The following is a 27,183-nucleotide window of genomic DNA, read 5'->3' on the forward strand; positions in this document are numbered from 1 at the left end:
CACGTGTGGTCTCCTCTGCCCTCCCAGGCTTCTGCCGTGGGGCCGCGTTGGGGTGTTGAATAAATGAATGAAAAGAGGCTCCCAGCTCCCGGGTGGAGCCTGGAGGGGGAGGCAGTGGGGTGCTGGGGGCCCTCCGCTGGCCGCCCGCTGCACCTTGGCTCCCTGCCACTCAGGGTGGGACCCCCATTGCGTGCTGTCTCTGCCCTCCCAGGCCATGGGCACCGCAGCCTGCCCTCACGTCCCCACTGTGATGTGTGGGCTCCAGGCCTCCTGGCCGTGCAGTCAACTGGGGCCTGGCCGCACTCAGGCCTTCCTGTGCCTCAGACCCCGGTTTGCCCCGCAGGTCCCGGAGGCCCGCTTCCCCTTGGACTCCAGGTTGGTCACTGCTGCTCCGTCCCCCACCTCTGGACGGGATCCCAAGGCGCTGTCCCCTGGGTCCGCAGGGCCGGTGGGCAGGGTGTCAGCAGGTCGGCGTCCTGTCCCGGGGAGCTGCTGGCTTGGGGTTGGGGGGGCGCCGTCAGGGCCTCTAAGGACCCAGACGGGCAGATGCGCACCTCTCCCTGGGGCTGGGCCCCACTGGGCAGGCTGCCCGCCCTTGGCGCACCGCAGGGATAGAACCCGGGGAAGCCATCTCCACGTGGGACGGCCCACCAGAGCCGCTGGATTCAGCACAAAAAAGTACAGGATGCCTGTTCGGTTTGCAGTTCAGATACAGCGCGTCTTAGCATCTATGTGTCCCCAGTGCCGCAGGGGAGGGACACAAGAAGGTGGTCCGCGGCACCCAGCCTCTCCTGGGCATCCTGTGTCCTGCCTGGCAGGCTGTCCCGAGGCCCTGCCAGGGCGTCTGGGCGGGGCGAAGGCACGGCTGCAGCTTCGTGCCAACTGACCAGCTGGGCGGAGTGGGTCAGCCTGGGAGGGACCGGGCCTGGTTCTTCCCCAGGAAGTGGCCCGGCCTGGACAGAAGGCCTCTTGGGTGGCGCGTGGCGGGCAAGGGATGCCGGTGGTGGGGTCAGGGTCCGTGCCCTGCTGCGGGGTCGGTGCTCTGCAGGAGGGCGGCGGGTTCCCGTCCGGGGTGGCCCTGGGCTGCGGGCACCAAGGACACCTCTTTCTGCCTCTCCGTGAAGGCAGAGCTGACCCGTCAAGCTCTGGGACAGACGGAGGACCGGCGGCCCGGAGCCGCAGGCGCCTCGGTCACCGGGCAGTGGGCGGCTGTGGCTGGTCCCGTCTCCTCTGCTTTTGCTCTCGTTGTGCGGTGTTAACAGCTGTTCTCCTGGACAGCCCGACTTTCAAAAGGTGACAGGGGTCCCCCGCCCTGTGGGCCGCTTGACGGTGCTCCTGCCGCCTCTGCTGCTCTTGCCAGGCTGCGTTCTGCCCTCCGGTTGGAAACGCTTTTGTGCTTGTTTACCTTTCCACGAGGTAAGACGTCGCCAGTCGGGAAAGCTGCACACGCTTCAGGGGCAGTGGGGACACGCTGGGGATCGTGGCGAGGGGAGCGGCAGCCTTGGGCTCTGGGCTGAAGTGGGTGGACCACTGTCACGCGCACACTCACCCGGCAGCCCACCCCCCGTTGGGGGTCTTCTGGGGCCTTCACGTTCCTCTGAGAGGAAACTGCGGCCGTTGCAGCCTGGGGTTACCTGGCGAGGAGCTGTGGCTCGGGTGTCTGGGGCAGGTCCTGGGTTGGGGCCAGGCAGGGCGGTGGGCGCCCTCCTGTTGGGGGTGGCCTTGCTGGGCACCTGGACGGGTGGGCGTCCGTGCCGGACTCGCCAGGGCTGAGGGGGGCTTGGTCGAGGTTGGCGCAGGACCGCCTTCTGGGGCCGAAGTTGGGGTGCCATGTGGATTGGGGGGCTGCCTGCGACTCCGCAGCCGGCCTTCTCTCGAGCCTGGCGTTCTGCACTGTCCTCCGCCTCGCACCTCTGTGCCCCCAGAACCCCTGCCCATCTGTCCTCGGGGAGCAGGTGGGCTGGAGACTGATGGCAGCAGGCCCGCTTCCCTGGGTCTCCAGGGGCCCCGCGTGGACAGAGGAGGCCGCTGGCGCTGTCCCGTCCGGGGCTTGGGGTGGTGGTGTGTCTGGGGGGGCCTGGCGGCCGGGTTCCTGCTCTCCCGGGCCTTGCAGCCCCCTGGCTGCGATCACGGCAGCCTGAGGAGACGACCTTCCGAGCAGCAGGTCTGCCCCATCTCCTCCGCTTCAAACTGCAGGGTCGACTCCCAGCGCCTTGAGGGCCCATCATCTGGCCCTGCCCCCAGCTGGCCCCTTGCAGGCCCGGGTCCCTCTGGCTGACCCATGCGACAGTGACTGCTGGATGTGGGGGTGAGGGCTGCGGGTGCAGAGAGCCCGGGGGGGTCCATGCCCGGCACCTGGGGTCAGGCCTACTGCCTCCCGCCCTCTGCAGGGTGGGCATCCAGGCAGGCCCCTGGGCCCCTGGGGCTCTGTTTGTGGACATCGGGCAGAAGGGGCTACCCTTGGGGAGGGGGAGGTCACCCCTGAGAGGCGGCCACATCCCGTGTGAGGGGACCAGGGTCAGCACAGGGCCACCAGGGTGGGGGGGCATGCTCCAGTGGGCACCGTGTGAGCTCAGGCCTGCAGGTCTGTGTGTGGGTCAGCGTGGGGTCCACAGGGCCTTTTCTGGGGTCCAGGTGGGTACAGTTCTGCCCCTTTGTCCAGAGAGAGCGCGGGGCATCTGAGCTCAGGCCTGGCGCCCGGCCCAATCCCCTGTCACCTCCATCCTCTGACCCCCTGGACGGACGCCGGTCCCTTGGTCATCGGCCACTTCAGCTCCGGGCAGGGTCTGGCCTCCGTCCAGCGGGTGTGTGCACGGGAGGTCTGGCTGGAGAGATGGCGCGGTCCGCACTGGGCCCGAGGGGGTGTTCGTGCCAGGCCCCGGGCCCATGAGGCTCGGCAGGTGAATGTGGATGCCGGCCGGGGCTTGGGGTCGGGCTCCCACAGGCTCCCAGCCCCCGGGCTGAGCCTCTGTGCCCCGCGGCCCTCTGCGGGGTCTGCGGCCGGGGCTGGTGGGAGCCCGTCCCCGAGGTGCTGGCGACCTGGCCCTTCGGGGGTTGCGCTTCCTTCCTGGGGACCTCCCTTCGTCCCGCCCTGCCTCGTCGCTCCTGCCTGCTCGCCTTTGCGAGTCTGCGGGTCCCTCAGGGTAACGCTGCCGGCGGAGCCGCGAGCGAGCAGTCCCCTGGCCTTAGGACTGTGCCGTTGGAGGTTCCGTGCTTTTAGTCAGAGGTTCCCGTGCTTCAGTGGGCCCAGCCACGCCTTGAGGTGCGTCCAGGGTCCCTCAGGGCCGGCAGGCTGCAGCCGTGAACCAGTGGTGTGACGCGAGGCAGGATGCGGCTGTCAGTCTCTGAGCTGAGCTCCGAGAACAGGTGCTGGGCTGTTGATCCCGGAAGAAAGCCTGGCCGGAGGCTGCAGGAGCCTGACCCTGGCCCTGGCCCTGACCCTGACCTCGCCCTGGGCCAGTGGGTCAGCTCAGGAGAATTCAGCGTTACTGATGACCTCAGAAATGCGATCACCGTCGCTAAGGGAGTGAGAGCCAGTTCTGCTGAAGTGCACGCTTACACACCCTTTGCGGCTCAGCTCTTTGATTTGGACACGTGTGCACAGCGTCTGTCACACACGCTTCTAGGTGTGTGGTCTCAGCAGGCCGGGGCGGGGGGACCCCGGCGGTCAGACGGCTGGCACGACCCGCTGGCTTCCCTCTTGCCTTTTGGTCAGCCCCCCACACCGAGCTTGGCTCCGCAGCCCCGAGGGGACCCTGTCGCTCCCGACGCCGCCTACAGGGTGTCACGCAGCGCGTCCAGGGCTCGCCCAGGTGTGGGGAGCGCCTTCCTCTGCCTTCCGATTCGGTTCTGTCGAACGGACATGTCGCGGTGGACTCGGCAGCTGGGGGACGTCGGGTCTGGAGGCCCCAGCCTGAGGGCTGGTCAGCAGCAGAGGCGGCTGCTTGCAATTCTGGAGGCTGCAGGACCCTGGACGCGGTCCAGGCTGCCCCCTGCAGACCTGATATCTTGGGAGAGCCCACTTCCTGGCAGGGAGCTCCAGGGGTCTCCTGTAAGAGTGCGAACCCCCGCTTCCGGGGCTCACCCTCAGGCCTTCCCAGAGGTCCTGCCTCTAGATAGCTGTCTTCAGGGTTGGGATTTCAGCGTGACACTTGAAGGGCACGTTCGCATCACCGCAGAGTCATCTCCAGCTTCTGGTGGCTGTGTCAGTTGTCGTGAGAGTCCCGGGCCGGGGGGGGCCTGGCGGGGCGGGGGCACCCCCTGTGCCCCGGGCCCTCCGCACCCTGGCTGGCTGGGTCTCGTCGGGCCAGTGTCTCTGTCGAGGGTCTGACAGGCGGGCAGGGCGCCTCCAGTCTCCCTGGGTCGAGGCGTGGGGCATCTTTCCACCTGTCGATGGCCTCCTAGCGTCTGGCCAGGTGTCTGCACGAGCCCTCTGCCTGGTTTCTGAGATTGGGAAGAAGCTCGCCACCGAGTTGTGACGCTTTGTTTTATGTTGTATATTTTAGTGCTTTATCAGATATGTGTTTTGCAATTTTTTCCTTTATAATTTCCATATTTTGTGTATAAAATCTGCCAACCCCAAGGTCACAAAGATCTTGTCCTGTGTTCTCGTAGAGTGTTTATAGTTCCGGGTTTTACTTGTAAGTGTGTGACACATTTTGAGCTTGAGGCGAAGGTCCTCAGCTTCTTTCTTGGGCCTGTGAGTGTCCTGTGGCCCGTCGCCACCTCTCGGCCTTGCGACCCCCAACCCGGGGGTGTGAGTGTCCTGTGGCCCGTCTCCACCTCTCGGCCTTCCGACCCCCGACCCGGGGGTGTCCGGTCACCGCTGTTTGCCTGCCCGCACCGTGTGGGCCACTGTGACCCCACAGCAAGCCTGGGTCGGGGGGGCGTCTCCGAGTCGTCCTTTTCTTTCAGCTGCACTTGAGGCTCGCGAGGTCTTAGTTCCCCGACAGGGGTCACACCCGGGGCAGTGACAGTGCTGAGTGCTAACCAGTGGGCGGCCAGGAAGTCCCTGACTTCGTGCTGTTTCCAGATGGTTTCATCTGTTCTGCCGTCTTAGCTGTCCTGTGTAAAGTGCAGGATTGTCTTAACTGACTTTTCTACAGAAAACACTGCGGAGTTTTGATTGGGATTATGGTGAAACTGTGGCTGATATCAGTTTGGGGCAAGGTTGGCATCTTTTCCAGGACTAGTCCCTCCTGCAGGGCCTGGCAGGCTGTGGCCCGCTGACTGTTCTCCTGTGACTCACGAGCTAAGAATGGTTCCTACGTTTTTAAATGGTTGAGGGGGAGAAAATGAAAAGAATACTTTAGGGCAAGTGAAAATTCTGTGAAATACAAGCCTCAGTGTCTCTAAATAAAGTCGTGTCGGGACACGCCATGTGGGTGTGTTTGCCCGTGTCCCTGGGCTGCTGTGGGGTCTTGGCGAAGTCGAGCGGTGGGCGGTGAGGCGGCTGCCCGTGTGCCCACCTGTCTGCCCATCCGGGGGGCCGTCACTGAGTCACACACCCACGTCATAATGTCAGTGTCCCAGAGAGTGGAGCACTGGGCTCAGGAGGGTCCTCGCGGGGCGTGTGTGTGGGGACAGCATGTGCCGGGACAGCGTGTGTGTGGGGACAGCGTGTGTGCGGGGACAGCACGTGTGTGTGGGGACAGTGTGTGTGCGGGGACAGCGTGTGTGTGGGGACAGCACGTGTGTGTATTGGGACAGTGTGTGTGTGCGGGGACAGCGTGTGTGTGCAGGGACAGCGTGCATGTGGGGACAGCGTGCGTGTGGGGACAGCGTGTGTGTGTGTTGGGACAGTGTGTGTGTGCGGGGATAGCGGGTGTGCATTGGGACAGCGTGTGCACGCGGAGACAGCGTGTGTGTCGGGACAGCGTGTGCTGGAATAGCGTGTGTGTGTGTGGGACAGCGTGTGTGTGGGGACAGCGTGTGTGTGGGGATAGCACGTGTGTGTGGGGACAGCGTGTGTGTGTTGGGACTGTGTGTGTATTGGGACAGCGTGTGTGTGCAGGGATAGCGTGTGTGTGTGTGTGCGGACAGTGTGTGTGTATTGGGACAGCGTGTAGTATTGGGACAGCATGTGCGCGCGGGGACAGCGTGTGTGTGTGTGCGGACAGCGTGTGTGCGGGTACAGCGTGTGCTGGAATAGCGTGTGTGTGTGTACGGGACTGTATGTGTGTGCGGGGACAGCGTGTGTGTGTGGGGACAGCGTGTGTGTGCGGGGACAGCGTGTGTGTGCGAGGACAGCGTGTGCTGGAATAGCGTGTGTGTGTGTACGGGACTGGGTGTTTGTGGGGACAGCATGTGTGCGGGGACAGCGTGCGTGTGTGGGGACAGCGTGCGTGTGCGGGGACAGCGTGCGTGTGCGGGGACAGCGTGTGTGTGGGGACAGCATGTGTGTGCGAGGACAGCGTGTGCGGGGACAGCGTGTGTGTGCGGGGACAGCGTGCATGTGGGGACAGCGTGCGTGTGGGGACAGCGTGTGTGTGTGTTGGGACAGTGTGTGTGTGTGGGGATAGCGTGTGTGCATTGGGACAGCGTGTGCACGCGGAGACAGCGTGTGTGTCGGGACAGCGTGTGCTGGAATAGCGTGTGTGCGTGTGTGTGGGGACAGCGTGTGTGTGTTGGGACTGTGTGTGTATTGGGACAGCGTGTGTGTGCAGGGATAGCGTGTGTGTGTGTGTGCGGACAGCGTGTGTGTGTGGGGACTGTGTGTGTGGGGACAGCGTATGTGCGGGGACAGCGTGTGCTGGAATAGCGTGTGTGTGTGTACGGGACTGTGTGTGTGTGGGGACAGCATGTGTGCGGGGACAGCGTGTGTGTGCGGGGACATTGTGTGTGTGGGGACAGCATGTGTGTGCGGGGACAGCGTGTGTGTGCGGGGACAGCGTGTGCTGGAATAGCGTGTGTGTGGGGACAGCGTGTGTGTGGGGACAGTGTGTGTGTGGGCACAGTGTGTGTGTGCAGGGACAGCGTGTGCTGGAATAGCGTGTGTATGTGTGTGGGGACAGCGTGTGTGTGGGGACAGCATGTGTGTGGGGACAGCGTGTGTGTGGGGACAGCGTGTGTGTGCGGGGACAGCGTGTGTGGGAACAGCTGTGGACCTTCCAGCTCAGAGAGGGCCCGTCACAGCTGACCGTCCTTAGCAAGTCCATGAAGAAGACGTGATGGGGTCTCCACGGAACTTTGGCTGGAAAAGCCGGTCCCTGGCCATGACGTCCCTGCGTTGTGCTGGCGGTCGGCTTCCCAGCCTGCGGGCCTGGAGCCCCGGGGTCAGGAGCCTGGCTATGTGAAGAGTCTGCTTGCAGGCACAGCCAAGATGCTCAGGGAAGTTGGGAAACACCAGCCTGGTGCAGTGGAAGCGGGCTCTGCTGGGACGTTGTGTCCAGGGCAGGCTCAGGGCGGCCGGGGTTGTTGTCCCGGGGTTTCCGCCAGGGTGCTTTGGGACAGGTCAGCGCTTTATCTGAGCCCTCCCCACCCGGCTGCGGCACTGCGGGGAGCGGCCGGCTCCTGCTCTTACCCGTGTGTCCGGCCCCTCCTGCCCTCGGGCGGTTCAGGGGCTCCCGGATCTCAGGCTGTCAGACTTGGGCTGACCCTCACCACCAGCCGTCCTGGCCCCTGGCTCGCGGACGGCACGTTGTCTGACCTCTTGGCCTCCGTATCCATGCGAGCTGGCCGGTGGGACAAACTGCTGCATGTGAGTGTGCACACACGCGTGTGTCATGCACACATACGTGCCTCTTCCTGCCGTTGGCTCTGCTTCCCTGGAGAACCCTGGCGGTGGCAGACCTGTCACAGGTGACGGGTCGACAGTGGGGCGTGGCCGGACACTGGGCAGAGTGCGTGAGCGCGCCGGGCAGCTGCTCAGCAGGCGTGTGTGCAGAACACGGGGTCTCCTGCCTCACTCCACCTGTGTGTCCACCATGAGCCGCGTCCGCCTGTGGACTCTGCCGTCGTCAGCTCTGTGGGTCGTATCAGAAGTGGAGGCTGCATATCTTGACTCGCCCTGCTCAGGACAAGGGGAACGGCTCTCAACTGTTTCTCAACCGTTTCGAACGCAGACTGCCTTTGGACGTTAAGTTTTGCTGTGGCTTTGATGATGGTTCTCTATGAATTCGTCTGAAAAGGACATAAAATGGCACTTACTGCAAATTTACACGTCCATTTTGGTGACAACTGACGTCCGAATCACCGACGGCTCTGTGCAGGTTCCTCCTGTCGGAAGGTGAGGCGGGACCTCTGCTCGGACCCACGTGTGCAATGGGTGTGTTTTCTGAGCTCAGGCTGCGGTGCGGGGCGGTGGAGGTGTCCGGGTTTCAGAAGCCGCTCCGCCGCCCACCTCTGAGGTGCTTTGGGTCTGGTCCTTCGCCGACAGGACTCTGAGAACTCGGCGGAGCTGCACTCGAGCTTCAGGTTAGGATCCTTACAGCAGAAGGATGCACACCACAAGCAGCAGAGGAAGAAGGTCACGCTTCCCGCCCGTCTCTCCGGGGCTACAGACAGTGTGACCACTCACACCTTGGTGTCCAGGGTGCTCCTCCCAGCTGGTTGCACAGCCAGGGCTGGCCTGGGGCCTGCTGGGCTGACCCTTCGCTGCACAGATGCTGAAAGGAAGGGTCAGAGAGGAAGCTCAGCAAGTTCGACACAAATGTTCTCAACTCGGCTTTCGCACCGGCAGACAGACACTGGTGCTTCCTGTGTGGAGAGACGCTGAGACCGCGGCACGGGTCGGTGTCAGCAGGGACAGGGCCCTGGGCTTTCGTGATGAAGCACGTGAACTTTGAGCCCTGCTTAAATGAATTGTCCCCCCCCAAACAATTTCTTAGTAGACTAGTATTTTATCAGAAAAAGTGTATTCAATTACTTAATTTTAGATTTCATTGGCAAAATGTTTGTGGAAGTGTATCCTGCGAATAAATAACCTAAAGGGGTATCTTTGGTTTCGCTTCCTGTCCTGTGAGGCCTGCAGTCTTCACTGTCGGGCCCTTTACCGGAAAAGGCTCATGGTCTGTGTTCTAATGATACCTCGTACGTTACTACTCATTTAGACGTTGTTGGTTTTTCTCACTAGCGTTTTGTAGTTTTCAGCACACAGATCTTTGCACAGGACTTTTGATCTTTAAAGATTCGTAGATCGTTAAATTGATACCTCGGTACTGAAGTATTAAGTGGTACCTAAGTTTTTTTATTTATCAGTGTGCTGGGTCTTGGCTGTGCGGGACCGTGGCTGCCGCCGGCAGGACCTCTCTGGCCGTGGCAAGCGGGGCTCCTCCACGTGCTGCACGGTCTCACGGCGCGCCTTCTCCTGCGGCACGTGGGCTTAGCCGCCCCGTGACACATGCCGGCCTCCCAGACCGAGGGTGGACCCTGCGTCCCCTGTGTTGGCTGGCAGATTCTTAACCACTGGACCGCCAGGGGAGTCCTGTAGATGGCGCTTCTGATAGACTTTTGTATCCTGTGAGCGTGTTAAATCCTCCCTCCTGAGCTGCTTTCTTCTAACAAGAGAAAGCAGGTTTATAGAGCAGGCCACCCTGGCCGCGGGCAGCTGAGGTCCTTCCAGCAGGCTGGGGCGGCCCCAGCCTCTCAGTGCTGGCAGCTGTTTGGTCGGCCGGGAATTTCTCTGTGGACAGCCACGTCGTCTGCACGGAGAGCGTCTCTCTCTTCTTTCCAACCTGCACGCCTCTCGTGTATTTACTCTTTCTGCTCGTGGAGCCAGCTGGGTCCTGTGGTGAGCGGCGGCGGGCGGCGGGTGCCCGGTGCCGGGTCCTTCGGTAAAGGTGGCGTACCGTAGGTTTTGGAGAAGCCTGCCAGCGGGCATGGACGTTCCCTGGACGCCTGGTCTGGTGGTGTTGACTGAGGTGGCTAGGTGGCTTTCCGTCTTTATTCCACCACTGTGACCTCTGGGCTGGGGGTGTGGCCCCATCCAGGCTGCCAGCCTGGCTGTGCAGAGGTTGCGCCCTGGGGTGGGGGACTCCACACTGTGGTCCCCGGGGTGCTGGCGGGGGTGTCGGGGCCTCCTGAGCCCCAGGCCCCTCCTCCAGTGCTGCGGGGGGAGTGTGAGTGGACCTGTGGTCGGCCTTCCCTCCGTGTTTGGCGGGCAGTTGGGGGGTTCTTTTTCCTTTCTGTCTCTGCGAGGCTGTTGCTTCTCAGTTCAGGTCCTTGGTGGGTGTCCCTGCAGCCCCCTGCCGCCCGTGGCTGCTCAGGGTCAGGCTGCTGGGCCCACCCTGTCCTGCCCCGTCTGTGCCCACCTTGAAGCCCGCCCTCGGGAGTGCGGGGCCCGGGGGTGCAGCCCCCACCCCTGTCCGGGGAGCTGGGCGCTGCCCCGGACACACGGCACCCGGGGTGTGTGGGCCGTTTCCGGTTCCTGACACATAGGAGCCATTCTTTCAGGTTTAATTTGCTTGTTATCTGGTTTCTTAGAGTGAAAGCTTCGATGGTTGATCTGAGGCCTTTTTGTAAAAACGGCTTTACTGAGCAAATCAACATGTGATAATGCCCGCCCACTGCATGGCCGGCCCGCCCTGGGGCCTCCGCCCCGTCAGCGTGGACGGGCACACCCCTGCTGTGACCCCTCTGGGGTACTGTCCATCCGGGGTCAACTGGGCCTCGTGCAAGCCTCAGCAGAGTCCAGCGGGGCAGCCGTCCCCTGCGGGCGCACGAGGGCCCACGGCTGGGCTGGCAGCCGGTGGCCTGCTGGCTGTCCTGGGCTTCCCCGGGCAGGCCCCCCACTCCCACTGCAGGCCTCCCTGCGCCTACCTCAGGGCTTTGGGGAAACGAACTTCTGTGAAGGGAGTTTGCATGACCTGAGGTCTGGGACCCCACTCCCCTGGGTGCCCGGCCTCCTCCCGCCCCCGCGGGAGTCCAGGACCCCGTCCAGCATGTCCGTCTTTGCAGGGAAGGTGGTGGGTTGCCAGGGCCGGGACTGGTGTGCATGGGGTGGGGTGGGGTCCGGCAGCCCTTCCCTGTGTTGATGTCCTGGGGCCCCACCCATCCGACCCAGGTGCCCCCCCACACTGCAAAGATGTCCCGGGGGCGGGCTGTGGACTCCCGCCCGGAGCGGCAACCCTGCCTCAGCTTACCCGCCCCCACAGTGAGGACCCCAGGGTGGGTGGGGGGCTCTGCACAGCTGACATGCTCTCCCCCGACCCTTTGCAGACTACGTCTACTTCGAGAACTCCTCCAGCAACCCGTACCTGATCCGGAGGATCGAGGAGCTCAACAAGGTAGCGTGTGCCCATCCCTGCTGGGGGTCCTCCTGGAGCCCCTTCCTCGGGGTCCCTGCTGGCTTCGCTGAGGGGGGGATGCAGTGGGCAGGAAGACTCTGGGTAGGATGCCCCTGACCGAGGAGTGACAGCGGAGGACGCCCCTGCCCATCTCCCTGCCCGCTCCACACTGGGGCGGGTGCTCCTGAGCCCTTCCAGCCCCGGGGCTGCGGAGGGAGCGGGCTCCCGGTCGGAGGAGGGGGCCCTGTCCCTGCAGAACGCCCCAGCCCCGGGAGCCGCCCCGCCTCTCCTGCCGGCCACCTTGTTGGCCGCACGGGCGGGGCTGCTGGGGGGCCGCCGAGCGTGCCTCCTCCTCAGCCACCGTGGAGCCCGGTCAGCGGCCCTGGGGCTTGCTGCTCCTCCCTCCCAGGTTCCCGCAGGGGTGGCTGCGGCCCCTTCCCCGAGCAGCCCTCCAAGAAGCTCCATGTCGCCCGTGGAGGCGAGGGTCTGCCTTGCGGGGCCTCTACGCCGGGCCAGTCAGGGCACTTACCCACCAAGGATCAGACTTGGCTGCGGCTGCACCCCAGCCCCACGACCACGCTCGCCACGACCAGGCGTGGGTGGGAGGTCGGGGCCCTCGGAACCCCAGGCTGGGCTGGCTGCAGTGAGCTGGTGCTCCCGGACGGTCTCAGGCTGGGGCTGGGGCCTGGCCAGGACGTGCTGTGGGGCGGCCTCGCTGTTGGAGCCTGGGCCCTGGGCCACCTCCCCTGCCTCCTGTTCATCGCCTGCTGGGGCCACAGGGCAAGAGGGCTCCCCTGTGCCCGCTGCTGTGACAGGAGCAGGTGGTCACCCCCATGTGGTGGGCACTGGTGCCGGTTGGGGGCGCAGCTCAGGGCCAGGCCTCTGCCCCCAGTGTCTCCTTGGCTGGTGGGGCCGTGGCGGCCTGGGTCTCAGGGCGGCCATGGTGCCCTCGCTCTGGCTGTGGCCCTCCCCCTCGATCTCCACCCATGACAGCCACGAGGCACGCGGACCCCGGGGGCTCTGCAGGTGGGGCGGGAGGAAGGCGGCTCCCAGGAGCCAGGGTGCAAGGCTGTCTGGCTGGTCCTCAGCCCTGTGCCCTGCCCGCCTCCCCGCTGTGGGGCACTGGGTTCGGTCCCGGCTGGAGAGGCAGTCGCAGCCCTGGCGAGCGCAGCTCAGGCAGAGGCTGCAGACCGGTCAGCCGGGGGGCTCTCACCTGACTGGCTGGGACCCTGGCAGCCTCAAGCACGTGGGGAGGTGGGGAAGGGTGGTCTCCGGGGCCAGACCTGAGCCGCTCTCCCCGCGAAACGCCTGCCCTTGGCCAGCGGCCTGGTGGGCAGGAAGACGGAAGGGCAGCTTCCTCGTGAGGCCTGTCACGACGGCTGGGGACAGGGCTGACATGGGCGCAGCTGACGAGGGAGACAGGCCAGGTGCGCTGGGCACCCTCAGGGACATGGCCACTGCTGCGGTTGGTGGGGCTGGGAGACTCAGTGAGAAGTAACCCCTGGAAAGGGCTTGCGGAAATGTCAGCCAAGTGGAGGCTCCTCCGGGGGCCCAGCGGCCAGCCAGCAGGGCTCAGAGGGACAGGGACCTCGCAGGCGGAGAAGTAACCGAGGAAATGCTCCCCTACCCCACCTGCCCCCACGGCCTTCCTCCCAGAGCCGCAGGCCCTCCCAGCCCCAGGACGGCGGATGCCCCCACGGAAGGGCGCCCTGCAGGCGGCTGGCCTGCCTCCATGCTGTCCCCCCGGAGCGGCCTGGGGTGGTGTGGGGGTCCCAGCAGGTGGAGCAGACCCTGGAATGAACTGTGACTGGTGGGAGGGGAGTGGGTCGCGTGGCAGGCAGGGCCACCCCCACGCTTTGCCGTAAAGGAGAGCAAGTGGACAGTGAGCTTTCTTTAAGAAAAGCGCAGTTGCTGTCATCCCATGGGTTGGGGTTTGCATCTCTGCTGGTTCACCCCTTCCCCTCCGCCTCCCACAAAGCCCTGACCCTGCAAACCCTCCTCAAGCTGCGCCTGCCATCTTCTCCCCTAGCCCTCCTGGGACTTGGGGCTTTCATGAGCTTGCGAAGGGATTGTTGAGTTTTCTCCTTAGAAGTTTGATTGGGTTTGTATCGGATCTGCCTTGCCTCCATGGAAAATGAAGTCTTTCACCACTGGAGCAGATTACTGTTTTGAAAGGACAGGGAGAGGCCTGCTCTGGGGGTAGGGAGGGGCAGACCCTCGAGGCGGGGGTGAGGGGGGCCCAGCGGGTTCCCCCCAGGAATTAGAAGGCAGATTTCAGAGTGAGGTCAGAGCCTGGGCGCGGGAATCTCCGCAAAGTCCAGCAAGGGGCACAAGCAGGCACTGCCAAGCCCGACAGACGTCCCCCGCGCACCGCGCTGTCTCCTGGTGGAGGGCCCTGCGGGGCGGCTGCTCCCGGGCGGGCCCCCTGGGGGCGCGCTCTGCGATGGAGCCCTGAATACTTGAGCCCGGGTGCTCTGTGGTCAGCCTCCCCGCTCCGTCCAGTCTCTTCTGCCGTCCTGTTGAGGTGCCGGATGTCTGCCTCTGTCAAAGGCCCCTCGTCCTTCCCAGCTCAGCAGACGGCCTCCAGACTGTTTCTAGGGGTGGCTTTTTGGCCTGGGAATCAGCGCGCAAAACTCGGGACACCCGTGTCCTGCGGACTGCGTCCCGATGGGCCGTGCTCCCACGCTCAGGACAGGCGCACCACCCGCGAGCGTTCTGGACCGTAGTTTTCTCTGGAGACATCTTGGTTCTCATCACGTCCCTCATGGACTGGGGGAGGCTGTGTGCCCTCCGAAGTCTCTGTGGCGACCTCGTAAAGCAGCAGAGGGGTAACACTTACTTTAGTCAGGAACGCGCAAAGCCTGGAAGACTTTCTTGAAAGGTTTCTGGTCTAATGGAGTTGAATAACTAGAAGTTAAATGCTTTGTATAAAGGGAGTTTAGTCTAATGTGGAAAACGCTGCACTGTTTTAAATTCTATAAAGGTTAGGATTGTGATACAGCCCTTGTATTATTGTTAAAAATGTCGTAAACGCCTGTTAGTTTAAAAACAGTCTTCTCCATGTGAGGTCAGCACCTCTGGTTTTGCTGCGTCCTGGCTGCTGCTCGGTCGGCGCCTCGTGGGCCTTGACAGCCTGATTGTCCCTGGCCGCAGCGGCCGCTCCTGTCCAGGTGCCCGCGTCCCTGGAGGCTCGGGCTCCACTCACGGGGCGGCAGGGACCAGCACCCTGTCCTCGGCCATGCCCATCTGGTGCCCGCACGCAGGGGCGCAGGTGGCTTTAGGTCCGCTGTGCGTCCCCCCGCCCCCCGGCCCTGGCCCCGGGCCCCGTGTGCGCGGCCCCGCCCCCCGCCCGGCTCCCTGCGTGGGGGCCGCCCCGCGAGGGCGCTCAGAGCCCGCCTTGCTGTTGCAGACGGCCAGTGGGAACGTGGAGGCCAAGGTGGTGTGCTTCTACCGGCGCCGCGACATCTCCAGCAGCCTCATCGCCCTGGCTGACAAGCATGCCAGTGAGTCCCCCTGCCTGCGCCGCCCTGGCCCTCGGAGGGCCCGCGCTCCCGTTCCCTGGGGCCTTCAGCCGGGGGCGAGGTGGGGGCTGTCCGTGTCCTCGATGGGACCGTCCCTTGCACAGTGCAGGGGTCCAGGCCTGGGCTGAGGCCTGGGGGTGGGCCACGTAGGGTGGGTGCCTCCGGTGGGGGCGGGCTCCACCTGTGGGTTCCGGCCGGCGTGCATGCGTGCATACCTCCCATCCACAGCGACCTTGTGGCAGGAGCCTCCGTCCAGTGCAGGACCTGGTGCTGTGCCCAGAGGGGCAGGGGCGGGGTTCAGGGTCACTGGGCCCTCCCAGAGCCTGTGCCTACCAGCTTGGCACTGCCTGCAGCCTCCCGGTGCTGAGCAGAGGAGCCGGATCCTGGGGGTGTGGTGTTAGCGGGCCGGCCCCATTTGCGCCATCCCGTCGGTCAGGGCCCTGAGGCCGGCCGCGGGTCTGTGTGGCCCAGGCGTAGCCAATGGTGGGCGATCTCCCGTGTCCATGCCCAGCCCTGAGTAACTGCAGCCCTGGCCCTCCGCGCACGGTGGTGGCCGTGTCCACGGGCCCAGCTCTTCTGCCCTTGGGCCCCAGGGGAGCTTGTCCAAGCGTTAGGTCACGAGACCTGCAGGGAGTGGGTCCCCCCAAAGGCGGGGGCTGGCAGGGCTGGGGAGGCCCCCAGGCCCAGCTCAGGGCAGGGCCTCCGTCTCCCCCGGACTGTCCATCCCATGGGGCTGGGCTCTCTGAGCCCGCTGCGGCCAGGCTGGGGGGATGCCGGTCCACCCTGCTGCCTGGGACCCGGCCAGCGCCAGGGGAGTGGGAAGGATACTCGGGGGCTCTTCTGGCAGGAGGGATAGAGGCTGGGTGGACGCCCACTGTGTGGTTGGATCTGCTGCTAGAGCTGCTTCTCGGCCCAGAGCCTGAGGCACGAGCTTGCGCCCCTCCCTGTTAGCACAGATGCCCTGGGCCCGTGGGCCTCCCCAGAGCAGGAACGCCCTCACCGGGTCTGCAGGCCTCGGGCTGCCCGCCTGGCCCTGCTCACAGGTGCGTGGGCCTCCCGCAGAGCTATCCTGAGAGCCGGACCTTGCCTGAGGAGTAGTGGGCATGGGACAGGTCCTTCCAGGAACCCCAGAGCAAGTGCGGGGCTCAGGGGAACCGGTGGGGTGTGTGGGTGAGGCCCCAGCTCTGAGCCCAAGGCCAGGACTCACTGGATCCCAGAGAGAGGGGCTTTGGCCCCAGGGGCTGCGTGCCCCTGGGTTCCTCGACGCTGGGCACCACAGCCCACTCATGTCTGCGGGTCCTCGGAGAGTGAGCTCCGGAGCCGTGCAGAGACTCCTGGTCTCCTGGGGGCAGGAGGCCAGCCTGGCCGAAGCCCTGGCTGCCCCTGAGACCACAGTGTGGCCCCTAGCCGCTCCTCGTGATGCTGATGGTTGGGAACCCTGGTGGGCCTGTGTCACCGTGAGGAGGGCGAGGTCTGCGGCCGTGACACGGGCCCCCAGGGCCTGTCTCTGGCCCCGGCTCCTTGCTGCTCTGCCGGGCCAGCCAGGCTGCCCCTGGGTGGTATGAACGCGATCAGTGTGGGTTGGGGGCCCTGTCTGAGTGTGGGTGACGCTCTCACGTGGGGCTGCCCTGGGGTCCCCAGGGGGCAGGGCGTGACATGGCTGCAGTGTGGGTACCCAGGTCCCTGTGGCTCCCACCCAGATAGCCTGGCCCGGCCTCCTCCCCAGCTGCCCGCCCCCTGGCCCTGCCGGCTTCTGTGAGCTGTGGACGCGTTGGGGGCGGCACGGGTCCCTGTACGGCCGCCACAGGGGGGCAGCAGAGGGCTGCAGGCCGCACGGGGCCCGAGCGTGCTCCTCGCAGCCTCCTGGGGGCCTCGGGGTGGAGGCTCATCTGGCTGCAGGCTTGGCTTTCACTGCCCCCTGCGTAGCCCCAGACCACCGCTGCCAAGGGCACCCCCACCCCAGGCCTGCCTGTGCTGAGTCCATACCCTGGAGGCCCCCCACTGCCCCCACATGCCAGACTTCCAGGTTCTTCTTGTGGGCACCAGTGTCCCAGCCATGGGGGGTGGCCGAGGACCCCGGGCAGGAAGCTGTGCTGCTGATCTGGCTTGGGGACCCGTCCCGCCCCCACCTGGCGCCCCGGGCCCGCTTCTCCGGAAGGTCTGGCTCCCTACGACTTTGCCGGGACAGGCTGGCCCAGGCTGGTCTGGGGTCTGCTTGGAGGCGTGGGTGGCGTGGACGTGGGGGTGGGCAGGGCCGAGGTCAGCTAGATGGGACGTCCTCTGGCTTCGGCCGGGTGGTCTGCGGCCCCCTGTCCACCTTGCCTCCCAGCCTCACCCCCTCAGCCAGGCTGGGCCCTGAGGCTGACCTGCTGTCTGGGCACTGTCTGTCGTTGTATAGCCCTGTCAGTCTGCTATAAAACCGGATCGGGGGCCGACACCGGTGAGGAAGGTAAGAGCCGCCCTTGCGGGAGGGTCCTGGCGCCTGTGCGCCGGGCTGCATGCCCGCCCCTGCTTGCCCAAGGCGAGGTGGGCCCGCGGAGGCCCCTGCAGCTTGGCCCTGAGGGGGTTCCGGTGCAGGGAGGGCACGGGACATGGCCCTGGGGTCTCTGCCTCCCGGCCCTGGACATGCAGCAGCGGCCGCCTCGTCTCCCCCGTCTCCCCTGTCTCCCCCGCGGGCTTAGGACACGTCCTCCTTCCTGATGAGACACCCCGGCTGCGGGCTTCTGGGGCGGCTGGGCTAGAACTGGCGCTGCCCGAGCGCCTGCTGGGGCCCCCTGGGGGTGGGGGCCGGGGGAGCCAGCGGGTGGGTCTGTTCGGTGGCCTGAGCCCGTGTCCTCTCTGTCCTTCAGGAGAAATAGAGGAGGAGATGGAGAACCCGGAGATGGTGGACCTGCCCGAGAAGCTCAAGCACCAGCTGCGGCATCGGGAGTTGTTCCTGTCTAGACAGCTGGAATCTCTCCCCGCCACGCACATCAGGTACCGTGGGCCTGGGCAGGGAGCACAGGTCAGGTACCGCAGGCCTGGGCGGGGACCACACGGGGCGGGGACCACACGGGGCGGGGACCACAGGTCAGGTACCGCAGGCCTGGATGGGCACGGGGGGCACCCGCCTCCCCTGATGGACGCCCTCCTGTGTCCTGCCTTGCAGGGGGAAGTGCAGCGTCACTTTGCTGAATGAGACCGAGTCCCTCAAGTCCTACCTGGAACGGGAGGTGAGGCTCCCCTGCCCCCCGAGGGGCACGACTTGTCCTGCTGGGGGTGGGGAGGCCCATGGCAGCTGCCCTGGTTGCTGTCTGGGCTTCCCCAGCAGGCGGGTGCCCACCCAGCCATCCTGGCCGCTGTGTCCCGGCCACACTGTGCCGACCCAGCATTGCCAGCAGGGCAACCGGAAGTGTCTTGAGTTTGTGAAACAGGAATCATCAGTGCTGCCGGGGCCAGGGGACCAACCTCGTCCCACGGGTAGACGGGCCTCACGGTGACGCCCGAGCCCCTCACCCTGCGGCCGCTGTCCTTCCCGCCGTGACCTTCAGGGCGGGTGGTTCTGATGGGCTTGCCTTTCCATTGCCCCCTCTCCCAAGAAACATGACTATCAGAGCCGTCTCCAGAGGACACATGCGTGTCCCCGGAGCAGCAAGATGCATCTTCAGGGAAGCCAGTGGGCCAGCAGGGGTCACTGCAGCAGGGCTCTGGCGTCATCCTGCGAGGGCAGGTCAGGGTATGGCCAAGGGTCAGGGTCCCCTCCACGCATGTCCTAGCGGACACGTGCCTCTGGCTCCCAGGGGACCTGCCCACGGATCCTTGCAGCTCTTGCAGGAGTGTCATCGCCTGCGGGCGGCACCCTCCCTAGGCAAGGCCAGGCTCTCCAGGGGCCCAGAGGAGTGAGCGGAGGGGGCGGCGTGGACTGGGAGCACAGGCGGCCGCCGGTGCCAGCGGTCCAGCGATCCAGCGAGGACAGCCTGGTGCGTGGCCTCCCTGACGCCTGACTCAGGAATTGGAGAACCGCCAGGCGACGGCCTGGAGTTGGCGCAGAGGAGCCGCTGGGGCAGCCCGGGCCCCCAGGAGCCCCTGCCTGTGGGAGGCCTGGTGCGGCCTGGGAAGGTGGCGGGCAGAGCAGGGCCGTGGCCCCAGGCAGCTTCCACTGGGGAGCAGACGCGTGGTCTACAGTTTGGAAAGGTCCCCCGGTGGCAGCCGCCCGAGCAGTGACGTGGACAGCTGACCCTGAGCAAAGGCGGCTGTGAACCAGCCTCAGGAGGCGTGTTGGCCCTGCTCTGGCACCTGCGTGCGTCTCTAGGGTGCACAGCGGGCGTTTCCTGCTGTTCTCCTTCACCCATCTGGGGAGTGGGTGCCTCTGAGGAGCGGGGGATGGCCCAGGCGAGGGGCTGGCAGCACAGGCGCGCAGCTGCAGCCCACGGGACCTACACCCAGGAGCCCTTGGCCCTGACGCGGGGGCAGCCCCTGCCCGCTGCCGCCTGGGGGGTGAGGGCTGTGGAGGAACAGCCGCAAGGGAGTCAAGAAAGGCACAGTGGGGGCACGGGGCCAGGTAGACCCTGCGGGATACGGTGAGGCCCCAGGGGAAGCCCCGGGTCGGCAGGCTTGCTTTCGAGAAGCGGCCCAGGCCAGCTCAGCGTGGCTTCCTGGGGGCCGAGGAGGGTGCGTCGTGCCCGCCGACCCCAGGTGGGCCCGGAGCCGGCAGGAGGGTGCCCACGGGCTGGAGCCGCCGGCTCTGGGCGCCGGGCCCGGGACGTCCTGTACGTGGTCGCTTTCTGTGCGTCTCCTGTGACAACTGCACGGGAGCCTTGCTGTCTCCTTGGAGGCCGCGCCCAGAATCTGTCAGATTTGTTCCCAGATGTCTTCGGAGTTTTGTTGCTGTTAAATGCTTCTATAAACTAAATTTTTAGACTCGCTGCTGACGGGCTTGAGGCAGTCTGGGGAGCTGCCTGCAGCCGCCTGGCCTGTGCCCCGAGCCCGCCTGGCCGTGGTGCCGTGTGCTGACAGCCCCGCCTGTGCTGCTTTCCAGGACTTCTTCTTCTACTCTCTGGTCTACGACCCCCAGCAGAAGACCCTCCTGGCAGACAAAGGGGAGATCCGGGTGGGGAACCGGTACCAGGCGGACATCACCGACCTGCTGAAAGAAGGTGGGTGGGGTGCGGCGGGCCCAGCACCCCCAGCGCCTGTCGCTGGGCCCTCCACGCTACCCGGAGACTGTTTCTTTTTAGCAGTTATTTTCATAACTTTTTAAAAACTCTTTCTCTGTTCAAAGAGCTTGTTTGAGTGATTGCCAGTATCACTGACTTCTGGTGGATGGTGCTGTCCGCCAGGCCACCGTGCTCGGGGGGCAAAATGCCCGGCTCCCCTGCCCACTCAGGCCACCAGCGGCCCAGGGGTCATGGGCGGGCCTGACCCCTTCCTGCAGCTCAGTCTGTCCCCACGCATGCAGCACAGGGAACTCGGGCCCCGGTGACCCCCCCCAGGCCTTGCTTCCTGCAGGGGCCCCGTGGTTGGCAGCAGGCCTGACATGAGCGGCCCTCATCCCTTGGGTGGTGGCCACGGCCAGGCAAGTGGGGCTGACGCAGGGGGCCGCGGGGTCCACACTCGTGGGCATCCTGTCCTCTCCTGTCCTGGTCATGCGGCTCGGTGAGGCAGGCCTTGCTCTCTTTGGAGTCTGTGTCCCTGCAGAGCTGGCCCTGTGTGAGGTGCCCAGGCCGCCCGGGGTCCCTGGGTCCCTTGTGGAGTGCGTGGCCGCTGCTCTCTCGTCCTCAGGTGGCCCTGGCGAGCGTCTCCTGCGTCTGTGGGGCGTGGGCCAGGCCTGGCTCCCCTTCTGCTCTGCACCCCGGGTTCCTCTGTGCAGGAATCCCGAGAAGCTTCCTCTCTGTGGCCACTGCGCCTCCCGATCCCCCAGCTGCTCCACTCGTCCTGGGCTCTGCCCTTGGCCCGTGTGCACGTTTCCTGTTGCACACGTGTGCACACACCTGTGGCACACCTCACTCGGACCTCACCCACACACTCACACCCACCTCCCTTTTGGGGCCTCAGTCTCCGTCTTGGGGCGCCTGCTTGTCTGGTCAGGTGTCAGGGAGGCGCTGAGCCAAGCCCATGGGAAGCGGGTGGTGGGGCGGCTCCCCCGTCTGCCCTGTGTGTCCAGCTCCATCACGGGCAGGCCTGGCCGCTCCTCCCTCCGGCCCTGTGAGCACTCGCATCATCCTGGGCCCCCGCACTGCGTCTCCCGCTGAACCTCCGGCCCTGTGAGCACTCGCATCATCCTAAGGCCCCCTCACTGCGTCTCCCGCTGAAACAGCCAGCCGTGCTGGCTGTGAACCCCCCTCTGGGGTCAGGCATCCTTGGGGGTCCTGGTGAGGCCTCAGGGATGCTGGTGGCTCACGTGTCCAGAGTGCTCACGTTGCTGCTGCCTGGGTGAGCTCACATTGCCCCCTGCCCCCGGCGGGGCTGAGCCTCTGTCCTCAGGTGCCCTGGGCTGGCCCTGCCCACAACCCAGGCCTTTCCCACTCCTGACTCGGGGGCCCTGGCGAAGGCCTCAGCTTGCTGTCTCCCCGCACCTCCTGGGGCATGGGCCCTGCCACTGTGAAGCTGTGCCCCAGCCGTGCGTGTATGTGGCGGCCACAGAGCGTGCCGTGATGCTGCCTGCCAGCCGGCGTGGCGCTGGGACAGGCGTGCCACTGCACCCGGGGCTCTGGGCTTGGCTGCCTGGCCACATCGCTGGGGCCTGGATCCAAGAGGAGGGTCCCCGCCTTACCCGGGGAGGGTCTCAGTGCCAAGGCGCCGCCCGGAGGGAGCGCAGCATGCCCATCCTCCAGACGCCCCATCGCGTCCCACAGCCCCACACCCCAGGCTCTCAGATCTCCGCGCCCCATCCCTGGATCAGCCCTGCATGTCTGCGGTGCCGGGCTCCCTCCCATGGGCCCCTGGCCCAGCGTGCCCCTGTAGCCCGCCAGGGTGACCTCCCCAGGGCGAGGGGGCACGTGTCTCTCCAGTGACTTTAAGCTGTGGCGGCTGTGCTGACCCGCACCCACCCCAGGCTCCACGGGCTTCCCGAATGCGCGGGGGTCCTGGCCCTGGAAGCAGCTTCCTGCCGAGAGTGACCGTGGCTGAAAGCGTCTGCAGACGTTCAGCTCGGGTGCCCGAGTTGAATGTGGGTGTGACATGTCCTCCATGCCAGCCCAGCCACGCCGGGTGGGCGTTCTGCAGACCCTCCTCGTGGTCCCATCCCCACTGCTGACCAGAGCACACCGGCCCTTGGCACAGGTGCTGCCCAGGACAGAAGCGTCCACGGCCGGGCCCTGGGCTCCCCTGTGCCACCCACAGGCTGAGGGAGAAGACGCCCTGAGACGAGGCCTCCGGCCTCAGGGCCCCGGGTGGCGGGCGAGTGTCTGTGCTGAGCCAGCATCAGTGCGCTGGTGGTGAGGGGCTGGCACGGGGGCCCGGCGCAGTGGCACCTGACCCTGTGGCGGCTCGGGGTAAAGAGCTCGACCGATCGTCTCCGAACCGCCCGCGCTTCCCCCAGCGGCTGTGCTGCTGCTCTCCTGGTGGCTCCTCCAAGGGCCTGGGGGCCCAGACCCGGACCCCGTTCCAGAGGCGAAGGCGTGCCCTGTGCCATGCTCGCCCTGGAGCGCTGACCAGACCGCGTCCATGTGTGTGTGTGCCTGCATTCCTGTGTGTGCGTGCTTGTGTCTGTGTGCACGTGTGTGTACACGTGTGTGTATGCGTTTCCGTGTGCTGCTTTGTGTGTGCACACACGCGTGCTGTGTCCCCGCCCCGGATTCACTTACCCTCTCCCTCCCTGCAGAAGGGGGTGCTCCACCCCTCACCCCAGTAGGCCAGGCCCTAAGGGGACCCCTGGGCCCTGAGCTCTCACTAGAGCCTCGGGGCTCCTCCCGCGGCCCCGGCGGCCTCACCCCGCGGCACCCCTTCTCCGCAGGCGAGGAGGACGGCCGAGACCAGTCCAAGCTGGAGACCAAGGTGTGGGAGGCCCGCAATCCACTCGTGGACAAGCAGATTGACCAGTTCCTTGTGGTGGCCCGGTGAGTGCCGGGCAGGCAGGGCACAAGCTGGCACGGCCTTAACTGCTTGCCCACCGTGTGGTGGGTTCTGGGACATCTGTCCCTCGGGGTGTTGCCCAGTGAAGGGCACATGAGGCCGGTGGGGCGGGGCCTGCTCTGTCGTGACCCCTGTGTGGTCCCTGGGGAGGTCTGGCCCTTCCTGCACGCGGAGCTGGCTGAGGGCTGCTCAGAGCCACCCCCCAACAGGCCGGGGCTCTTTCCGAAGACTGCGGGGTGGGACAGGGTGCCCGTCCAGCTTTGGGACTGGGCGAAGGCCGCTGGGGCGGATGTGGCTGAGGTCTGGGCCTCCCGGACATGAACGGATGTGCTCTGCGGAGCTGTCTCTGCTGAGGCCGCCACCCTGGCCCCCGCGGGGCAGGTCTGATGAGCACTCAGGGCTGCATGCTCCCCCACCACCCCGCCCTGGGCCAGGCGCCATCCAGCGCTGGAACCCAAAGGCTGTCTCATGAGAAGAGCTCTGCAGAGACAGGCAGAGTCCCCAAGCTCCAGAGCAGAGCACTCCTCCCCGAGACAGCCGAATCTGGGCCCCTGTGCGTGTCCAGCTCGGCCTGCCTGGCCTCCTGCTTGTCTGCTCCAGCGGTCAGTGTCTCTTCCCACCCCCCCCCCCAGCTCTGTGGGCACCTTTGCCCGGGCCCTGGACTGCAGCAGCTCCGTCCGGCAGCCCAGCCTGCACATGAGCGCCGCGGCCGCCTCCCGGGACATCACCCTGGTAAGCAGGTGCCAGCCGAGCAAGGCCCAGCACGTTTGCTTAGGTCAACCCCCTGGGCACGGCCCCACCCAGGGCAGGGCTCTCGGTGCCCTGGCGTGGCAGCCCCGTCTTCGCACAGGTTCAGGCTGACCTGCCCGTCCTGGGGCCGCCCTGCTCCTTCCTCCCACCCCATCTCGGGCAGCAAGTCTCCCAGAAGGAGGCTCAGGTGCCCCAGGCTGGCCCTGCCTGCCCACGGCTCTCTCCCCACATCCTCCCCAGAGGCCCAAGCCTGTGGCCTTCCACACGTGACCCGGGTGTGTCCGCCACCCGGGCTGGGGGTGGGTCCCAGCGCAGGGCCCAGGTGACCCTGCCTCCCGCCCCACACAGTTCCACGCCATGGACACGCTGCACAGGAGCGTGTATGACGTTGCCAAGGCCATCTCAGCCCTGGTGCCGCAGGGTGGGCCCGTGCTCTGCAGGGACGAGATGGAGGAGTGGTCAGCCTCAGAGGCCAGCCTTTTTGAGGAGGCCCTGGAAAAGTACGGGAAAGACTTCACAGACATTCAGCAAGACTTTGTGAGTACCGCGGGGCGGGCTCAGGGCTGCTCTGCTCCCCAGGTCTCTGTGTTCCGTCCCCTCATCTGTTAGAGGTGACGAGGAGGTCCAGCTCCTCGCTGACCCTCGGGCCCTGGGCATGTCCAGGTCCTCGCTGGCCCTCAGGCCCCGGCCGTGTTTGAGTCCGGTTGTTTTTAACCAGCCGAGCTTCCGCATAGGTCCTTGGAAGTGTCCCCCAGTGAGCACGTGGGAATCAAGTCTGCAGGGACCCCTCCTGCTCTCACAGTCCCTAAAACACACTTGAGCTCATCTGAAAGGAGGCGAAATGCTGGTCACTCAGAGGAGCACGTCCGTGCAGAGAGGGCAGCAGGGTGGCCAGGCCGGCCTGACCACAAGCCCCAGGGAGAGGCCGGGATGCAGCGGCCTTGCCTGCGTCTGATGCCCAGCAGCATCTCCACTGGAACAGATGAAGCTGGTGCCGGGCTCACCGCAGGAGGTGGAGAAGAGGTGTGGCCTGGAGGCCCTCAGGGCCCTGCAGAGCCCTGGTGCCACCGGTGCAGGCTGAGCCCCGAGCCGGCCCCTTGACCGACTTGGTAGAGTGTGCTGAAACCTCAGCAGGGCGGCAAGGCCTCCTCACCAGAAATAAGCGGAGTGCGCCCCCTACAGGTCCCAGGCCCCTCGTGCTCCCGTGTGACGGGCCAGGTGCAGGAGATATGTGCCTGCGGTCAACTCACCCCAGCGGGTGTCGTGGGTGAATGTGCTCAGGGAGGCAGGCCCGCAGGTGGCCTGCGAGCCCGGGGTGACACCAGAACAGCGGGAGCAGACGGCGCTCGGTGTGCAGCCCTCAGCCTGGAGGGGACGGGGGCCTGGGTGCCTCCTCCACCCGCCTCATCCCCGGGCACTGCACCAGGGCTGGAAGCACCCACCCAGCCAGCCAGCCAGCAAGCCGGGCGCAGTCGCTGTGGCAGGAAGGGAACCTGGGGAGGAGCTTCTCTGCCGTGTGGTCTGCCCAGGAGAGGGCGAGCCTGGGCCCTGACAGTGGCCTGGGCGGGGCCCCACTGACATGCCTCCCTTCCACAGCTTCCCTGGAAGTCACTCACCAGCATCATCGAGTATTACTACATGTGGAAGACCACCGACAGATACGTGCAGCAGGTGAGGGCCAGCCGGTGCGGGCGGGGTCTCCCCTCTACAGACCCAGCTGCTGGCCTCTGACCCTATGTTCTGTGTTTTAAGAAACGCTTGAAAGCGGCTGAAGCGGAGAGCAAGTTAAAGCAAGTTTATATCCCCAACTAGTAAGTGCACCCCCAGAACACCGCCCCCGTGTCTCCATGTCCCTGGGTGGGCCAGGCCCGCCGCTGGCTTCACGTGGCCAGGTGGTGCCTCCCTGGCTCAGGGTCTGGGCGAGTCAGGGGCCTGTCCTTGAAGCCCAGGATGGCGGGGGCGGCAGAAGGGCAGGACCCAGCCCTGGCTCTCCCTCGGCCAGTCAGGCAGCACTGGGCACGGAGGCTGGAAGCCGTCCCGCCTGGGGTCAGACTCTGACCCGAGTCCGCGGGGAGAGAGCTGGGGTTGGCGGCTGCCCTGTGGCCAGGCGGATGTGGATGGGGCTGCTGGGGTCCCAGAGCCAAGCTCCCGGGGCTCCATGATCCCGTGACGCCCTCCCTCTCTCCCTTACCCAAGTAACAAGCCAAACCCGAACCAGATCAGCGTCAACAACGTCAAGGCAGGTGTGGTGAACGGCGCAGGGCCGCCAGGCCAGAGCCCTGGGGCCGGCCGGGCCTGCGAGAGCTGTTACAGTAAGTCGCCCCCAGGTGCACCCTAGTCTGCGGCCCTGGGCACCCCTGCACCGTCCCGGGGACCGGCCTGGGGGCGGGGATCGCACTCTGCTTGGAGGAGCCCTGATGGGGAGTGAGGGGAGCGCGGTGCCCAGGCCCGGGGTGGCGTGGGCGGGCGACAGCTGTGGAATGCTCTTTGCCGTCACTGGTTCTGCTTAAGAATCCGTCTATTTTCAACTTTGTTGTCCGTAGCCACCCAGTCTTACCAGTGGTATTCTTGGGGTCCCCCTAACATGCAGTGTCGCCTCTGCGCGTCTTGTTGGACATATTGGAAGAAATATGGTGGCTTGAAAATGCCAACCCGGTTAGATGGAGAGAGGCCGGGACCCAACCGCAGTAACATGGTAAGCCCCGCCCCGCGCCCCGCCCCGCCCGCCCGCGCGCCCCGCCCCTGCGGCCCGGCCCGCGGTCATGGCGCTGTGTCGGGGCGGCGCGCCCCCTTCCGCAGAGCCCCCACGGCATCCCAGCGCGGAGCAGCGGGAGCCCAAAGTTCGCAATGAAGACGAGACAGGCCTTCTACCTGCACACCACCAAGCTCACGCGCATCGCCCGGCGCCTGTGCCGCGAGATCCTGCGCCCCTGGCACGCCGCCCGCCACCCCTACATGCCCATCAACAGCGCGGCTATCAAGGCCGAGTGTGAGTGTCCCTTGGGGCGGGCGGGGTGGGGGTGCTGCCGGCGGGCGAGCGCACTGACCCTGGCCCCCCTCAGGCACGGCTCGGCTGCCGGAAGCCTCCCAGAGCCCGCTGGTGCTGAAGCAGGCCACGCGGAAGCCCTTGGAGGCCGTGCTGCGGTTCCTCGGTGAGCCCGCCCGCCCCGCCCTCCGCAGGGCCCGCCCCGCCCGCCCCCACCCCGCCGCAGGCTCCTGGGAGGATTCGGAGTGGTCTTCCCCATGCTGTTCCCGTTGGGGTGGGCTCCGGGCTGGGTGGGAGGCATGCCCTCCAGGAGGGACGCAGAGAGGGGCGGCCTGGGGCCTTGAGCACCCCATTCGTCCGCGGCCCTTCGTTCTGCTGGGCTGGGCTGGGCTGGGATTCGGTCCCTCCCCCTGTGCCCGCATTCCCTTGTGAAAGACTCTGGGAGCTGGCGGGCGCCCAGGAGACGCAGGCGGCTGTGGCCCCTCCTGCTGTCTGGGCTCTGGCCCCGGAGAGCCGCTGAGGGCTGGGGCGCTTGGCAGGTGTAGGCCTGCGCCTCCTGGAGCCGGTCAGCTGACAGAGCCCCTAGTTCATCATCTGGCCAGTGGCCAGCCTGGGCTGCCAGCTCGGTGGCCACTAAGGGGACCTGCTC

At 66.0% G+C, this 27,183-nt stretch overlaps 1 protein-coding gene across 6 annotated transcripts in view; it reads left to right on the forward strand.

Moving 5' to 3' along the window:
• Nucleotides 1-27,183, forward strand: part of MTA1 (metastasis associated 1) — a 34,699-nt gene that overhangs the window by 2,906 nt on the left and 4,610 nt on the right. For 3 of the 6 annotated variants that reach the window (XM_061395575.1, XM_061395577.1, XM_061395576.1), the window contains exons 2-16: nt 11,158-11,225; nt 14,635-14,728; nt 17,145-17,195; nt 17,596-17,722; nt 17,895-17,958; nt 19,764-19,881; nt 22,680-22,782; nt 23,431-23,530; nt 23,897-24,085; nt 25,145-25,219; nt 25,301-25,359; nt 25,745-25,860; nt 26,092-26,243; nt 26,348-26,537; nt 26,611-26,700. In XM_061395575.1, the coding sequence (XP_061251559.1) occupies nt 11,158-11,225; nt 14,635-14,728; nt 17,145-17,195; nt 17,596-17,722; nt 17,895-17,958; nt 19,764-19,881; nt 22,680-22,782; nt 23,431-23,530; nt 23,897-24,085; nt 25,145-25,219; nt 25,301-25,359; nt 25,745-25,860; nt 26,092-26,243; nt 26,348-26,537; nt 26,611-26,700 (1,596 nt within the window). Of the gene's footprint in view, nt 1-11,157; nt 11,226-14,634; nt 14,729-17,144; nt 17,196-17,595; nt 17,723-17,894; nt 17,959-19,763; nt 19,882-22,679; nt 22,783-23,430; nt 23,531-23,896; nt 24,086-25,144; nt 25,220-25,300; nt 25,360-25,744; nt 25,861-26,091; nt 26,244-26,347; nt 26,538-26,610; nt 26,701-27,183 lie in introns of those variants that run through there. The other 3 variants (XM_061395578.1, XM_061395579.1, XM_061395581.1) reach the window with 2 other exon arrangements.

This window comes from Bos javanicus, chromosome 21 (genome assembly GCF_032452875.1).
Source record: "Bos javanicus breed banteng chromosome 21, ARS-OSU_banteng_1.0, whole genome shotgun sequence".
NCBI lineage: Eukaryota > Metazoa > Chordata > Mammalia > Artiodactyla > Bovidae > Bos > Bos javanicus.